Below are 16992 nucleotides of genomic sequence, written 5' to 3' on the forward strand. Positions count from 1 at the left end.
AGAGAATGTAGCGGTGGTGGGAGATAGCGTAGCACGCATGTCAGTTAGGTTGACTTGGCAATGTCACTTTATTTTGCCACAGTCAATGGTAACGCGTTTCCCCCCCACTCATAACCTCTTTTTTATCCTTTCTATGTCCGCCGTGTTTCATAATGGCACCACTGGAAAGAAGATTTTTTTCTCATCTAACTAAATGCGAATTAGTTAAGTTTTATTTGTATTTTCTCATTATTTTATCAAAAATTCCCAAAATAAAATGAACTCAGAAAATCATGTAGCCATGACCTGTAGATTTAAGCATCCGCAATTGTCAAATTGAAAAACTGTCGAATTATATGGCTCGTCATTTAAAACTTCTTTTTTGAAACTAAACGGATTGTTTTTGTTTTTTTTTTAAATAAAATATGAATAGCGATGATGAGGAAGTGTGTGCCTTAGCCGCTTATTATATATTGCTGAGCGGTCAGTGCTTATTGAAGAAAAAGAAAAAGAGGCGTTGGTGGATGGGAGCACTGAATAAAAGTCGTGAAAGGTACGTATTGAGTCGACTTGCTTTTATTTGTTTTTACTTTCCTTATCTCCTCATAAGTAGGAAAGTCGTGTGATGTTCACACCAGATTTTTTGACATTACTTCCTATACCTATATTAAGGAAAGTATTGTAATCGCCCAACATTTTCTAATTTTTAACTTTTAAGCTACTCCTTCTATTGCCGTTTTAAAGCGCTTTTAAAAATTCTGCAAAAAAAAAAGTATAAATTTATTTCTCTTTCTTATTGTTTGTAGGTACAATGCTAGCAATATGCTGTGCGATCTGAGAAGCCAACCATCAGGCAGATTTGAGAATTTTTGCCGAATGACAGCTACTGATTTTGAAAATTTGTTGAGCAGAATCGGGCCATTCATAGCGAAACAGGATACCAACATGAGAAAATGTGTTCCCAGTCAAGAAAGACTAGCGATAGCATTACGATTTTTCGCCACAGGCGATTCTTTTGCAAGTTTATCCTACTTATTCAAGGTCTCAAAGCAAACCATCTCCAGATGTGTTGATGACGTGTGTCTGGCCATAATACAAGAACTGAAAGACGAAGTGGAGGTACATATTTATTTTGTAGAATTATAATAGTCTCATCTCGGTAGTATAAACAAAGTATTCTAAAAAAAAAAAAAAAAATAATAATAATTTTAAAGTTGAAAAAATATTGAATATTTAAAATATTGAATTTAATTGAATTTTTTATTATTTTGTTCAAACATATTTTTAAAATCTATAGTCTTTCAATTTCTGAGAAATTTGTAAAGAAGTCAGCTGCAGTGGTCATTGACACGTTACTGTCATTACTCATTTGGAGGGGCGGTGGTAAGCACTCCCATTGAAGTTGCTGTTGGAATGTTATACGAAGATGCAGAATGTACAGATCCAGTATGTGATGACGCAGGTGTTTGACTCCGACTATGACTGAATGAGTGAGCATTGGATCCCGGTTGCTGGTAGATTTGAGACCAATATGGCGGCTGACTGGTGGATTTCTTATAAGAGAACATTAAATTGTCAATGTCATGCATAGCGAGTTCTCGAGTCTCATTATCTAGCGCTCTCAATTTTAAAATCAGCAACTCGCAAAATAATGAGCTTTCATCCTTTGTTTCTACTGCCTTCGGTTTGTTAGCAACTTGTTTCAACAATGTAAAAGCGTCATTCATACTCTTTTCAATGATCTTTGGCTGCACGACTTTCCTTTTTTTGACACCTGGAGGCTGACTTTCCTCGGGTTCAACTGTGCTACCAGTCTCAACAGGAGGCTCAGTATTTGCTTGCAAATTAACTCTTTCATTAGTTGTTGTAGTGTCTTCAGCAGGTGATGCAACATCAAAGTCCTCTTCGTCTGTCAGTACCTGAAAAAAGAGTGTTCTTATTAAAAATATACCTCAAAAACAGAACCTCAAAATTCCTAGCCGTTCAAAAGTTATAGGACTACTGACTACTGTTTAATTTTTTATTTTTTTCAGTTGCCCTCAAACGAAGAAGAGTGGCTGAAAATAGCACAAGACTACGAGAAGATATGGAACTTTCCTAATTGTTTAGGCGCAATCGATGGGAAGCATATCGTTATTGAGTGCCCAAAGAACACGGAATCAGAATTCTACAATTATAAAGGGACCTTTAGTGTGGTACTTCTAGCAGTAGTAGATGCCAACTATCCTTTCATATTTGTGGACATTGGATGCCAAAGGCCGGATCAGTGATGGAGGAGTGTTCAACAATACGTCTTTATACTCTAAGTTACAAAAGGATGAACTGGATTTGCCTAGTGATAGGAAGCTGCCTTCAATTGATGAACCATTACCGTATGTCTTCATTGGTGATTCAGCTTTTGCCTTGAGTCGGCGTATGATGAAGCCATATCCTGGAACTCATGAAAAAGGAAGTCCCCACAGAACTTTTGGATACCGGTTGTCTCGTGCACGGCGAGTTGTTGAAAATGTTTTCGGTATATTGTCATCAGTGTTCCGTGTGTTCAGGAGACCAATGGCTTTAGAGCCTGATAAAGTGAGCAATGTTACCCTTGCATGCGTCCTCTTGCACAACTACCTAAGGCGAAGTCCAACAGCCACCGCATCCTATACTCCTCCTGGTACGTTTGACACTGAAGTCGATGGTGAAATAATTGAGGGATCGTGGAGAAAAGATGCAAATGGAATGACATCCTTCTTGTCCTTAAAGAAGGTACCTAGGAACGCAGGCAAAGATGCGAAGAATATTCGTGACGCCTTTGCGGCTTATTTCACAACAAGTGGTAAATTATCTTGGCAAGACAAGTACTGTTAATTACAGTGGATCCTCTGTATATTATTATAATGAAGATTAAATATAATACATTTTGGGTGTATGTAGTCATTATTATAAAAATAAAAATACTTGTTTGTTACAAACTACATTAATTATTTATTGTTTTTACTTCATTTTCCATTGTATATTTCATTTTTATTCTATTTTTTTGTGTTTCAGAATTTTCTGAAGATGTCTGATAAGGACGAAAACGATCAAAAATAAAAGAAAATAAACAATAAATAATAATTAATGTAGTTTGTAACAAACCAGTATTTTTATAATGAAGATTACCAATATTTCTCAATGAGATAAAGCATCCTTGGACAGCTGTTTCGGACTATTAGTCCTCGTCAGCAAGGAGCAAAAGAGTCTGAAACAGCAGTCCAAAGATGCTTTATCTCATTGAGAAATATTGGCAATCTTCATGATTACAATTAGCATTTATGAAATTTCTCATTCCCTAGCTAGTTCTACTAGTCTATTGTACAAGATCTAATTTTCTATTAAAATAAAAAAATAACATGTCCTCAACACTTACCTCCTCTAATGTTTGCGTTTTCCTTGGTGTGTATATTGTATGCAAAAACGATCCCATTTTCTCGTATGCGAACCAATCTGGCTTGAAAACATCATTAGTTCCAGCCCCAGTTACTTTACTATTCTTCACCTTAGTCGCCAGCTTCCTAAAAGTTGCCATCAAATTGTCCTTCTTCTTCTTTAGTTCACCAATTGGAACGCTGACGCTGAACTTTTCTTGGATTCCTTTCCACGCATCAAAGCACTTATTCCGGTCTTTGTGGTCAGCACATCCCGGGTTCCAAATGAGAGGTTCCGCTTCGTACAACTCCAGAAACTCCAGGACCAACTCATTTGTCCACTCCATTTTCAATTCAAAACACTACTTAAAATACTTTCTATATAGCACTTAAAAAATACTACTATTATTTAAACGAAAACTATACGCGCCCGTTGGAACACTACACGCATCTGATCTGTGACTCGTGATATGCCCAGCCACAGGCCTTTGATGTACCGACAATGAACGGATACGGGCGAGCCTACACGCGCCTGTACGAGCCGGCTCGGCGAACCACGAACTTTTGTGTTCCCACGGCGCGTGGCTCGCCGATCTCCGGACGAGGCTCGACGAGCCACGCGCCGTGGGAACAAGGCTTAATAACTTACCTATTGATATCTCTTTTCGGTGCATGTATTTCCATTTAAAATTCCTTTAACGTAGAGCGTCCTTCTTAGTTCACCACCCGCGGTGTGAGGAAAATGGTGCTGGCCATCCTGAGGACAAACGTGGGAGGCAGAATCCAATTTTCCCGAGCACAGACGTGCAATCAATTTTATTATTTAAGAGATTATACAGAAATTATAGACAGTAAGACAGAGACGTTTAGTTTTAAGGGACAGCAGCTCAAACCGTTGACACATTATCTGCCGAGAAAACTCCTTGGGCGGATACTCTTTCCTGTAGTAGGTACCTATATAGGTATTTAACAAGACGCCGCTGGATGTATTCATTTGCTTCAGCGTATTTTACATACAGAGGGAACCAAATCAACGCTCCATACTCTAATTTGCTCCTAACCAAGGATGTATAGAGAGCCTTCATGGTATACGTATCGGTAAAAGCGGAGTTGAGCGTTTTACCATGTCGTTTATGTGGTAGGAAAGTCAAAGTATACTCCTAAGTCTTGATTATTTTCACCCTTTCCAATATACAGTGCCAGCTTTGAACTATATTTTATATTCAAAGGTGCTAGCTACAGTGTAGTCGTACTGCAGTTGATTACGTTTACGAGAAAAAGTCATTGTCTTGGATTATTTCGAAACATTCAAATTTAGTTTGTTAGATCGGCGCATTATTCCTGTAGGGATTCCAAATCATGTTGAAGTTTAACGATATCGGCTCTGCAGATGATCTGAGAAAAAATTTTGAGATCGTCGGCGAACAACAGCTTATGCGACGATATACGACGGGACAAGTCATTAATAAATTTTAAAAATAGTAGAGGACCCAAATTGGATCCTTGGGACACACCTGAAGTTGCAGTAAAATGGTACAGATTAATAGCCATTATACCCGACATATTGGGTTCGGTCTTTGAATATATATTTTATATTCAAAGGTTCGGTTTAACAAGTATGATCTTAAGATTTTTTGATGATGTACTGCTCCATTTTTAATTATTTGTTGATGAAGTTGTAGAATAAAAATGAGTTGTACGTTTTTCATATTTCAGCCTATAGGTCTAACGATGAATCGGTAGGTTCGAAATCGATCACCTACAGAATACTGAGTAAATTATTTGAAAAAATTCATTTTTATTCTACTACTAGACCAACACAAAATCCATAATCAATTCATTTATTCAAAATTATAGCATGGTCAATTTGATCAAACGCCTTCTGAAAATCTGTGTAAATGACATCCATATTTGATCTTGTTCGTCAATAATTTCTGAGAAAATCTGGGAGAATGCTGCAAGATTCGATATGGTTGACTTTTTCCTAACAAATCCATGTTGGTGTTGCGACAGCTGCTGTTGAATTTGATGGATGGAAATCGGTCGATAGTTTTCAATTTTCGAATTCGTTCCGGATTTTAATATTGAGCACACCTTGGCAGTTTTCCATATGTCGGGAAAAATACACCTGTTTCAAAGCCAAATTATAAATGTGTAGAAGTGGACGAGTTAATACGTTGCCACAATCTTTTATAAAAAATGACGGAATTTGGTCCGAACCATATATCGAACCAGCTGTATTGAGCTTTTTAATACCACAGATTATAGCATCTTCAGATACTTATTTGATCAATTAAGATTAGGTTGGTAAGGTAGCCATCAAGATCAAAGGAATGGATTAGTCAGTTATTTAAAGTGAAATGAATTTATTTGTAATTGCATACATCAGAAGAAGCGGGTGGTAGCATTGGAATAAACAAAGTTGGCCGCCCTTTGTAACTTTTCCTGCCCTTCGTTATTTCTGATGATTGGGACGAGGTACTATTCCTCGTGCGATTATTAGCCAAGTTATCTTTGATCGCCTTTAACGCCTGCTCGGTCATTTCGAAATGTCGTTTGTACTCGTCAATGCGCGGATCCAACATTTTCACTTCCTCCAACGACTGTTCCATGTGCGATAGTAATTTCGGTTTCGTCAGCAAACCCGAATCGTCAACCAATCGACGAATGCTCGTGCGATAATTGTCCCGTTCTTGTTTTACACAATTTAATCGCTCCCTACACTGAAAACCAAGCGTAATTGCGAGCATAAATTGAACACTTACATCATCTGCTTCACTCCCCACATCTTCGTACTGCTCCTTCAACTGTTGCATATCCATTTGAAGCGCGGCGCATTTCTCCCTAACGTGCGCAAGGCATTGCATCGAACCGGAACATTTGAATCTCAGCCTGATTAGTTCTGCATCACGTTCTTTTACCTTGTCAGTGTAGCTCGCATGCTCGATTTGCAACTGCTCGTAGTCTATCAAATGCAAATCTTCACCGATCACATCCAGCTTGTGCAGGGCATCCTTTTTCTCGCCTACGCGGTCTCTCAATTTGATGTAAGCGAGACGCTTACTTGCAATTTCGGTCGTCTTATCCTTTTGCCTTTTTATCAGTTGTTCTACTAACTAAACTCTTATTATAAGCGATGCAAATGTAAGGCGTTCCTACCTTCGTCGGAATTTCTCTTCCAGTTTTGGTGTTGATGAGACCGCTGCCAACTTCCTTCTCCCTACTTTGCATCGCGTCAAACTGGTGGTTGAGAAGAGCGAGCTGTTCATCTCTTTGTGCGCGCATGTCGTCCAGTTCGTTCGCTGTACTGTTCCTTTCGCGTGCCTCTAAGATTTTGAATTCCGCCAGCGCTTGCAGCTTTTTTTCGTATTTCTGTTGGGAGTCGACGTCTTGGTCCGTTTCCTTGAGTACGTGCTCCATCTGTGGAGTAAGATTGAATCGATTATATCTACGCGGTGATTATTCTCGTATACCTTCTTCTTTTTGAAGTATTCCGCCATTTTGCGATGTAGTAGGTTATTTTTGACCTTTTTGGAGTTGCGTTCTGGAATTAGTAGCTTGTAGCGTGCATAGTACGGTTCGCGGTCGATTGGGATGTATTGTTCTACTTCTTCTTGCTCTTCTTCTTCTTCTTCTTCCTCCTCCTCTTCTTCGGGAGCTAGAAAAATTGTAGCTTGTGGTCAATGGAATGTACCTATGTGGTGAAAGCTAGCCACCACTAGGTTCGGAATGATTGTAAGGTACCTAATTCCATTCAAGCGTTATCGCATGGATGGACCGAGAGAGGGGTACGATGACAAAAAGTTTGAATTGTGGGGTCCGGGACCTTAGTATCATATGGGCCTAGTGGTCGCTGCTTTTACTCTAATTGGTTTACAAATCAATGCAAACTGATCCATCAGGAGACTCTCTTTGGAGATGGGCCCCATTTCAGAATCACGACGTTTTTCTTTAGATTTTCTCTGCAGGATTGACACTCTTCCTTCGTTGACATCTAAAAATTATGTGTATTACAAATGATAATATCTAAAATGTGTTCCTTTATAGTGCCTTTAGAAACAAAAATTCTTTTTGTATTTATCGTATTATTCAGTGTCCTAATAGCAATGAGATTTTTGCACCACCGTGTTAGCACCCTCTACTCCCAGGGGTATGGGAGTTTTTAAAACACATGGTATAGGTACTATAGCGCGGTGGTTCTCAAAGTGGGTGCCGCAAGCACTTCATAAGGATGCCGCGAAATATTTGAATACATATAATTAACTTAAAATTAGGTATACCTATACCTAAATTAAAAAAGGAATTAAAACAATTATAAAAAATGAGTATTGGTCATGGACGGATAGAGCGGCACAAAGTGGCGGACAAGATTGGTATTTGCGTTCAAGCTTGGTTAGGTGCTCAGGAATGACAAAATGCATTACTATCCTCTGATTTGTACAAATTTGAGTTCTAATAGGAGGATTCCGATATACCAATAACCAGAACCCCACAGCATCTTTTTTGGGTTAATTCCGTAGTTCGGTAATTATTTCGGAATTGCGGAAATTAGCTGCTGTTGTGGCCCATTGGTAATTATCAATAGCTGCAAAATCTCTGTTTGATATTTTTAGCGCATTTTTTAAGAATTAAAAAAAAATGTGCTATTGTTTGCGTTTGGTCCTAGAGTCCTGGAATTGTTTGCAGTAGGTAGACCCCCCCACGAATTATTCCCTAAGATGATGTTTTTGAAAGTCAAACGTGCAGATTTTGCATACGCATGCCTTTAGTGTTGCCAAGTTAACCTTTAGAAAATGGGGAAGGGGGGGGGCACATGTTCTGCCCTTCATGGTATTCTAATGAAAGGTTTAATCGAAATAAATTGGTTTGTACAAACTATAACTTTCCCGTGCGACTCTTTTTCGAGATCAGTGAGCGGGGGGTCTGAGGGTGGGGGTGGGGGGTTAAAAATTAATTTTATCTCTCATTGTATTCTAATTCAAGGTCTCAACGAAAGGAACCGTTTTCTACCAACTACTGCCCTTCTTTCTGTCCTCTTATCAAGGTAGGGGGAGGGGGGTGGAACTAGTTTTATCCTTCATGGTACTCTAATGAAAGGTCTCAACGAAAGGAATTAATTTCTAAAAACCATAGCCCTCCTCCTCGACCTCTTATCGTGATCGGGTATATTCCCTTACACCTCAAGAACGGATTGTCGGGAGAGGGTACTCACAAGACGTCTGCAAGAACTATATCCATTGATGATGTCAAAACAAAAGCTATTTCGGTTAAAAAATGCGTTTTATCTGTACAAGAGTTGTGCACAATTTATACTTGTTTTGTTTAGTTCTGGAGAAGTTTGTTTTCAATTGCTTCTGCTCTTCTATCCAGTGGGTTTTGTAAAAGACGGGTATCAGCCTCCAACCAATTAAAAATTATAATTTTTAAAAGGTTGCTTTTTTTCGCTCAAGTGTGACAGAGGTAATGAACGTGTGAAAGAACGTAAAGAAAATGGATGTAAAGGAAGACGTGTGTAGGAGAGAGGTGCAAACAAAGTAGGCGTGAAATGGGCGCGAAGGAAACAAATTGCAAGAAACCATGTGTAAAAAAGGGAAGCATACGGGCTAAAAGGATGAGCAAAGATGAGGCTTGAAGAAAAGATAATGTAAGAACAACACGTAAAAGTCATATAAAAATCAAAATTACAATGTTAAGAAGGCCTGAAGAAGATGTAGCGCGGGGTAAATTTGAGCAAACGTTAAAAAATGAGGAGCAGACCGACAGGAAGATGGATTAAATGAGAGTAAAGTCAGAAAGCATAAAGGAAGGAGACGTGGGGCGTCATGAAGTACGAACTAATAGGCGCCTTGAGTTTTCAAAGGCATTTAAAGAGTTAGGACCGTATTTGAAGATCACTCGCCCACGTTAACACAACAAAGAAAATTTAAAAAATCATGCAAAATAATGAGAGCACCCTTTATATATTGAACAGGGGTGGCCAAACTTTTGATTTTTGAGGTAGTAGTCCCTGGACTCGCTCCCTGGTACTATACATAATACCTACCATGTAAGATACTCGAATCTCGAACTATTTTTGCACCCTTTACAGACTAAGATTTTTCTTTCGTATCCCGCATATTAGGTCAACAGGTAGGTATCCTTTAACCTTGTGTACAAAAATAGTTTCTTATCATAATTAGTCACGGTGATAAGAAGTGAAATGAAAACCCTTATTATAAGTAGATATCACTGATCCCATCGATAATGTGCACCTACCTACATTGTGATTACATGTACCTACAGTTGATCACTCTATTTTAAATAAAAACACTACACTTGAAACTAATCCAAGTACATGTCTCCCTATCTACATACCTACTCATACTTACCCACTCTCTGTAAATTTCCAAAATGTGAAGGACATAAGTGCATAAATAATACGCCAATTGAAAATATAGGGTACTGTGTCATACCGGATACTACATATCAATTTGCTAAATATAGTCCAATCAATTACTGTTTTCTCGTATAATTTTGGTAAACAGCACCAATTTTTACATGAATTTGGATTTAGGCGTTACTTATCCTCTTGTTCAAAGTTAACCCTGTACCGGGGGTTATTTGCAATTAATTAACAACCAATCTTTTATGGCGCCTCGATGCCTATCGGTATTTCTGGAATATAGGTTACAGTACCTACTTTAAGGCTGGGATTCCCTGAAAAGAGAAGTACTCTTAGTAAAGGACAAAAGTTTTTTCTTTAAACTGCACTGGTACCTTAAAACGACTAGCGTAACTACAACAGTCACCTATCTAAGAATAGCCACACTGTATTTCAACGTAATCGGCACAAAAAACGCGATTTAGGTTTTGAACAACGGTATTTTAATGGCGATCAGCAAGAAAAATATGATTTTACTATTTCCAAGGAATAAGAAAAACCACAACAAGAACTTCAAAACTGTTGAGTGTTTACCATTCTACAATACTTAAAGCATGCCTTAAAGAAATTTGTAGTTGAATTCATGTCCCTGGCATTGTTTTATTACAATTTTACTTCCGACAAAATACGAATCAGAATTCCCTTGTTTTATAATATTTCCCGCGAATTGTACGAACCGAAAATATGTTTAAGGCATAGTTGAAGGTCTAATTGTTATATTAAGCCTTTCCTCATTACGAAAAATTGTGCGGTTTTCGAAATCGGCTAGAAATTGTAAGAGGTGTTATGCCATATAAAATTAGTAGGCGAAATCCCAACCTTAATAGACAAAATCATTCTTAGTAAAAATGTAGCTTATAAAAAAACAAAAGTTGATAGGTTTATGGTATATTTAGTTTAGACAGAGCGCAGCGCGTTTATTATAAGAGATAGACAAAAACTTCATATACGAAAGTTCTGAGGTTTATCATAAATCGTCAGAAAACTTAAGGTAAAAGCGCAAATGAATATCGCAAAATTTAAAAAAAAAGCAAAGTTGGTACATTTTTAAAGCAACGCCCTGTATATTTTTTAAAAATTAAATAGATCTTTCCTTTCCGATTTCAAAAAATATAATATTCTACATTAACCTTCCTAGTTAAGTTTTATTAAAAGTGGCAGAGCAAAGCGAGACAAGTTTTTTTAGGGGAATCGATGGCGTCTGTCTGTCTGTGGAATTGTGAACACGCGATAACTGGTAAAAGCTTGGCTCGATTCGGTTCCAACTTTGCGCATCAGTTGCCACTATGTAATGTTGGGTCAAAACTCAAATCCAATGATCCCGTAGAATCACACTGCTCTGCCGGTTCTCTAGATCCACTTACACGCGGTTTATTAAAATAGGTACGCTAAAAACAAAAACCTTGTTGGATAATTGAAAATTTAGACGTAGCCATAATATCTTAAGAGCTCCTTCTTTGAATAATTAAATGGAAACAAAACGAGCTATTTAACAGCAAACTGAAGTTTTTATGGTACCTGATGCCTAATTCACGGCGATCCTGCAGCATACCCAACCGACATTTGAATACTCGTATATTGAAGGTATTGGAAATGCGAACCAACAAATTAAGGTACTCCTCCTTGAAAAAACCGACGGAACCCGATGTGATAGGTATGTTGGTTGTTTATGATGTTCAGGTTGGACAGTACACCTGTTCGGTTGGCCGAAAACGCTTGATTTCGTTCCACGATATTTGAATTCTGAGTGAAGAATATTCCTGTGAAAGGTGAATGCTTGAGCTAGCTAGACAATAACGCCAGGGTTTAGTAAAATGTTTTAAAATAATCTTTTTTAAGTGTAACGTCGAGGGCTGTTCTGGTGTCATATTTTAGAAAAGAATAAAGGAATAAATTTTCCGGTTATTGCCTAGATATTAAGTTTACGAACTTAATTTCTCAATTTTGGAAATTGTTCCAACTTCATTTATAGATAAGTTATCTTGGAAAAACAACTTAAAAGTTTAAAACTTTACATACTCCGTTCTGTATGTACTGTCCAGCCTTAAAGTTTACCTATTACGCGGTCATTACTTTTGTCAATGATAGTACTTACATAAATAAAGTAACCATTATTTTCAGAGGGCGATTTTTACATTTCTTTTTGTTGCTGAAAAAATAAATACCTACTGACATTATTTTCGCTATAGGTAACTTACTTAGTTTTGATGTTATGGTCTTTTTATAAAAAATTATCAAAGTCCTCGTTTGAGATCGAAGGGACTTCAGCGCATTTTTATGTGGCAGATCAGTATTCTATTAGCCACTTTCGACTCAACCATCAATAACAGATCTTGTCGAAGGCTACTACATTCACTAACCGCTTCCCACTTTCCGCGCGCACCCGCAATTTGCTTTTAAAGTTTTGACTCCACCATCAGTAAGATCGTGTCGCGGGCTACCACATTCCCTTTGACGGTACCACTTCCGACGTCCCGTTCACTCGCAATTCACTTCTATTGGCGACACGAGAAAGAGAGACAGCGATTCGAGATTTACGAAACGTTAAACCGCGTGAGTTCGCAACGGAAGGTAAAAGGCGCCCGAAGTTGACTAGTTCTCGAAGGCGCGCGCGCGCCTCGCAAAAGGTCGTTAATTTCGCCCCTAGGACAAAAAACAAAATTCCGCCACGCAGGAGTTGTGCGCGTTTACAACATCTTTCCGACGACACCAATTTGAAAAGAATCGGACCAAAACTGTAGTAGAAGATAGGAAAAAACTGAAAAACCTTCACGTTAGTATACTACGCTCGAGGATGACGCCCAGATGTCGCCAACCCCACATCATGTAGCCATGTCCCTAAGGTTGACAAATTTCACGGCCCTGTAGATACACGTACACCCGTTGCCTTTCTACAAGAGTTCTTCTACGCGCCCACATTTGCTGCCAGCCAGCCAGCCAGCCAGCCAGCCAAGTGAGATTAAAAGCTACTTTTTACAAATAAATTTGCAAAAATGCGCTAAAAACATCGGCATATGTTTGCTTTGTATTGAGCCTACTTAGTACAGCATAAACCCGCCATTCTTTTTTTCTTTGTTTTATAAACTACATTTTTACTAAGAATGCTTTTTCGATCAAATACTTACTTTGCGAATTATTCGTGAAAAACCGTCTGAAAACGTGGGTTTTTGGTTGTAAAATTGACACCTTCACTCGCGAATAGTTCGAAAAGTACTTATTAGGTTTTCAGAATAGCTATTTATGTTACAAGTACATAATCTATGACTTTAGTGGACGAGTCGAATTTATTGGCAGAGCGCGCTTGCGCGCGAGGCCAATAAAAAAGACGAGATAATAAAGTCTGATTATGTACGAGTAACATACTTAGCTTTATGTTCGACTCGGAAAATGTAGTTCATGTATGTATTGAAAATTTGCTGAAACTTGGTATAGATTTCACTATTTAATAACCAGAAATAACATAGTGTGCCTTTTGTGTTGTCATAGATACGTGTTGTTTGGAAAAAAATCTGTTGATGTGTACCTAGTGTCAATTTCGTTGGGTATTAACTAATTCTCTGTACCTAATTATGAATCCCAAGATGAGTCCAGAAGAAATTGATGGGTCCAACAGTATACAACAATTAGCCTGCAATGCCAGAGAAATGCTTTTACCAAGCAAATCAAAAACTGTATACGAGGCGGCATACAGGGAATACAGAAGGTGGTACTAGGGGAAGAAAATCAATTGCACCACGGAAGACTGTATATTGGCGTACTTTAGTGAGTTGGTCTCCTATAAAAGTTCTTCTTTATGGAGTAAGTACTCGATGTTACGATCGACAATTAATTTAAATGAGGGAGTGGATATAAGCAAATTTCCCAGCCTAATTCCTTACCTCAAAAGAAAAGGAGATTCTGACAGAGATCTGACAATTCTAAAATTAGTGTTGCCAGCAAAATTTTGGGAACGGGAATCGTTATGGCAAATTCTTCGTTCAGAAATTTAAAAGCCGTAGAGACCACCGAAATATTGCATCAAAAAGGTACATCGGGAATTAACATTACCAACAACTGTGTTATTAACATTAATTGAGTACCTATATATAATATAGATATGTGTTCTTTAAATTATAGCATTCTGTTCCGTGTACTTCTTCTTTAAAACAGATCGTAATTTTAAAATGCATTTTCCAAAGAAATTGACAAGTGACAGGAGTCCAAATTACTTTATCATTATGGACTAGTCCAATAAAGTAGCAGATTAATGGACGCTAAACAGTGTCATAACTCAGCGTATTATGATCGAGTCGAACATAAAAAACTTTATATAACGAAATTTGCTTAGAATTAAGCCAATCTATGAATTTCCGGACCTATTTTCAATGATACGAGAATGGGTGGCATCCACCTCAGAGTAAAAGCAACCTCCAACAGTGGGTCAACTTTTAAGTAAAGGGTAAGTAGAACGATAGAGTAAATAATATATTTACTCTATGGTAGAACCTAAATCCAAATTTTTGTGCAAATTGCTGCTGCTTAGCAAAATATGGTATCGCCCTACTCAGAAGAGTGGACTGCTGTCTTGCAATTTACCTTCAACCACTTTCGCCGACTCTTCAGCGTCCGGCGTTTCACCTGGTTCGGCCACTGCTTCGGTCACTGCTTCGGCTACAGCTTGTTCCGTATCAGGAGCTTGGTCTTCTGGTTTTGAGGTTTCTTCTAAAAAACAGAAACACGGGTCTAGTGGGTGTCACCCATTTTTATCGCTACCTGTATCGGCATCAGTAGGTGGGATAGCGTCCAAATCTTTGTTTTCTTCAAATACGGCGGTAGGTTGAAAATCGTCTAATATAAAATGGGTTACTCATGTAGGTACATATTTGTAAAAAGAACCGTACCGATTCCATATCCTTCGGGATTGAGCTCCTCAACCTCGATTACTGGAAGAGTTTCGGCCGATTGAACCTTAAAAAAATGTTTACATTTTCACAAATGTACAGAACCGTCATTTTTCAGATTGTGGTAATGAATATGCGTTTAATTTTATTGGAATTGAAGACCAAAGCGCTTAAGAAGTGTCAAATTGTCTCTTTTCAGTTTTTCACTACCATCAATGATGCTTTAAGGGTTGGTTCCCGATATTCAAGGTGTATACGGTAACTAATTCAACAGGTTTGTGACACAACCCTTCCAAGTGTTTAAAGCAAACTACATCAACTTACCTGTTCAACAATTTGAAATTCTTCTTCGCCCTCCATTTCGGTATTTTCGTGGTATACCAGTAATGGATAATTTGTCACTTTGACGTCAGCGTGCTTCTACATATACATATTATGCAGTAAATTTGCACAGCGATAGGTGTGATGAGGTAGGTATAATAACGCACCTATTATGAGCGATTTATTGATTCTTGTTGGCATGGCGACTTTCATAAAGTTTGCTGTGAAAGTCTTATACCTATGTTATAGCTTCATCTGCAAATTGTAACTGATGTAACCGGTACCTAGCAGCCCTTTTAGTAAAAGAAGGGGTGAAGGTATAATAGAAACAATAAACAAAACTTTAAAAAACACTTCATCAACAGAACACAGAAACATTTTCATTTAAAAAGTGTTGGGATCGTAAGAATAGATTGGGAAATATGAATATAGGTATTGTAAAGATCAATTTTCAACGAACATTCTATTTTTGAATTTTTAGTTCAGTTTCTGAGTTTTGTTAACCAACGGGTGGTTTTTTTGCAATTTTTATCTTTATAGTATTTTATATTCTGCCTTTGAAAGGGCAAAAAGAATTTTCTCGTTCGTGCCAGAGGGACCCGAACCCAAATAAAAAATCGGTTCTGGTTCTGTTTATATTTAAGTGAAAATATTTACAACGGTTCCGGTTTCGGTTCTACAAAAAAATAACGGTTCGGTTCTGCGTATTTTTTTCGATCCAGAACGGTTCTCTTCGTTCTAGTCTTTTAGAAAGTATGGCATTCAACACATTCATTATAACAATGTGATTTGATGTGAAAAAGAAGTAAAAAGTCATGAATACCAAGACCTGATTGCTATTCGCACTATGCTCTCATTCAAAATGGGTGATCACGGATAGGGGATACCTGTTCAGTAGTCGTGGGTACAGTGACTGTAGGAAGAACTTAGAGAAGTCTAACTAAGAGGAAGACAATGCGGCCATAATGCTCCATATGTCGGCCATATTGTTTCCAATTTATCATTGATCTGGTTGGCTTAAGCGAATTAGTCGATTTTGCTATGGTTACAAGAATGCTGCCACAATTGTGTTCAGCAATGTAAATTCATCACCTTTGTTGCCAGGTTAATTTCCATCAATCCGGTGTATTTGGCCAACAGACCGAGAATCTCCCAACTATATCAATATAAAATAACATTACCGTATATGACCACACTGTCTCTATAGAGTGACCGTAGTCGCGGGTGTACTTGGATCGTGTAAAGAGCAGCTTCTATACCAATCGCGTAGTACACGTACGGGAAGCTTTAACATTTTTGCGGCCTTCTTGATCGTATCTTTTTTGGGATTTTTAGCTTTTTAATTCAACAGATACTAGCTAGCGCTAATAATTTCATCTTCGTTGTCCATCGATAAGAAGTGAACTGCTCACAAACGAGATACTCTTGAACTTTGGGCAAATTAGACTGACCGTGCAAACGAATTAAAAAGTTCAGTTTTATTTGCGCAAATAAGCATGCACAAGTTATTTGCACAAATCGCATGAACGTGAAAACCTACCGTCATTGTTTTGTTTTGCTTAGATCTACAAACCCTTGAACGCGTGGGTCAATGCATGACAGGGAGGAATCCCTCTTTTAATTGGATTATGTCATGCCGAATATCTCATTAGCGCTCGGTGAATACGGATGTGGCGGTTGAATTTTTTCCTTGATAGTGGATTTCATGCGCAAATCAGCGATGCGGGCTGCCATGGTAGCAGGAAGTCATGTGTCCAGATTTGAATTGCCCGACAAGAAATAAAATGGTTTTCCCAACTTCAAGCATCTGAGCCAGGTCATTGAATAAGTTTTTATTCAATGGCCAGGTTCAGATGTGTTCGGGGGTCGCGTTCCATGCAGGAGCAATTGCGCTGGAGTTTGTACGGTGGTAGAGTGAGGCGCCTTACGGACTTAGCGTAGGAACTCATTTAAATTGGCTTGCGTAGTTCCCATAGCATAATATAGTGCGTCTTTAACC

At 38.2% G+C, this 16992-nt stretch overlaps 3 protein-coding genes across 4 annotated transcripts; 1 reads left to right on the forward strand and 2 right to left on the reverse strand.

The window, feature by feature from the left end:
• The first annotated feature begins 37 nt into the window (after positions 1-37).
• On the forward strand, positions 38-2880 carry LOC116178104 (protein ANTAGONIST OF LIKE HETEROCHROMATIN PROTEIN 1-like). The gene is made up of 3 exons (XM_031497430.1): positions 38-532; positions 786-1098; positions 2013-2880. The coding sequence occupies exons 1-3, from the start codon at positions 405-407 to the stop codon at positions 2247-2249; spliced, it is 678 nt and encodes a 225-aa protein (XP_031353290.1). The 5' UTR covers positions 38-404; the 3' UTR covers positions 2250-2880.
• Positions 1092-4007, reverse strand: LOC116178103. Its single transcript, XM_031497429.1, has 2 exons — positions 3374-4007; positions 1092-1898 (listed from the first exon to the last, which is right to left on the reverse strand). The coding sequence occupies exons 1-2, from the start codon at positions 3716-3718 to the stop codon at positions 1341-1343; spliced, it is 903 nt and encodes a 300-aa protein (XP_031353289.1). The 5' UTR covers positions 3719-4007; the 3' UTR covers positions 1092-1340.
• Positions 4008-5721: 1714 nt separating this feature from the next.
• LOC116178102 (coiled-coil domain-containing protein 96) lies at positions 5722-15461 on the reverse strand. Of its 2 annotated transcripts, XM_031497427.1 has the most exons (9): positions 14997-15460; positions 14673-14739; positions 14545-14619; positions 14368-14493; positions 7249-7365; positions 6845-7029; positions 6531-6791; positions 6137-6487; positions 5722-6094 (listed from the first exon to the last, which is right to left on the reverse strand). In XM_031497427.1, the coding sequence occupies exons 1-9, from the start codon at positions 15030-15032 to the stop codon at positions 5738-5740; spliced, it is 1575 nt and encodes a 524-aa protein (XP_031353287.1). In that variant the 5' UTR covers positions 15033-15460; the 3' UTR covers positions 5722-5737. The 2 variants fall into 2 exon arrangements, with proteins under 2 accessions (XP_031353287.1, XP_031353288.1); XM_031497428.1 differs by lacking the exon at positions 7249-7365 and having other exon boundaries at positions 14997-15461.
• Between the last annotated feature and the right edge of the window lie 1531 nt (positions 15462-16992).

Source organism: Photinus pyralis, unplaced genomic scaffold, assembly GCF_008802855.1.
Source record: "Photinus pyralis isolate 1611_PpyrPB1 unplaced genomic scaffold, Ppyr1.3 Ppyr1.4_LG8, whole genome shotgun sequence".
NCBI lineage: Eukaryota > Metazoa > Arthropoda > Insecta > Coleoptera > Lampyridae > Photinus > Photinus pyralis.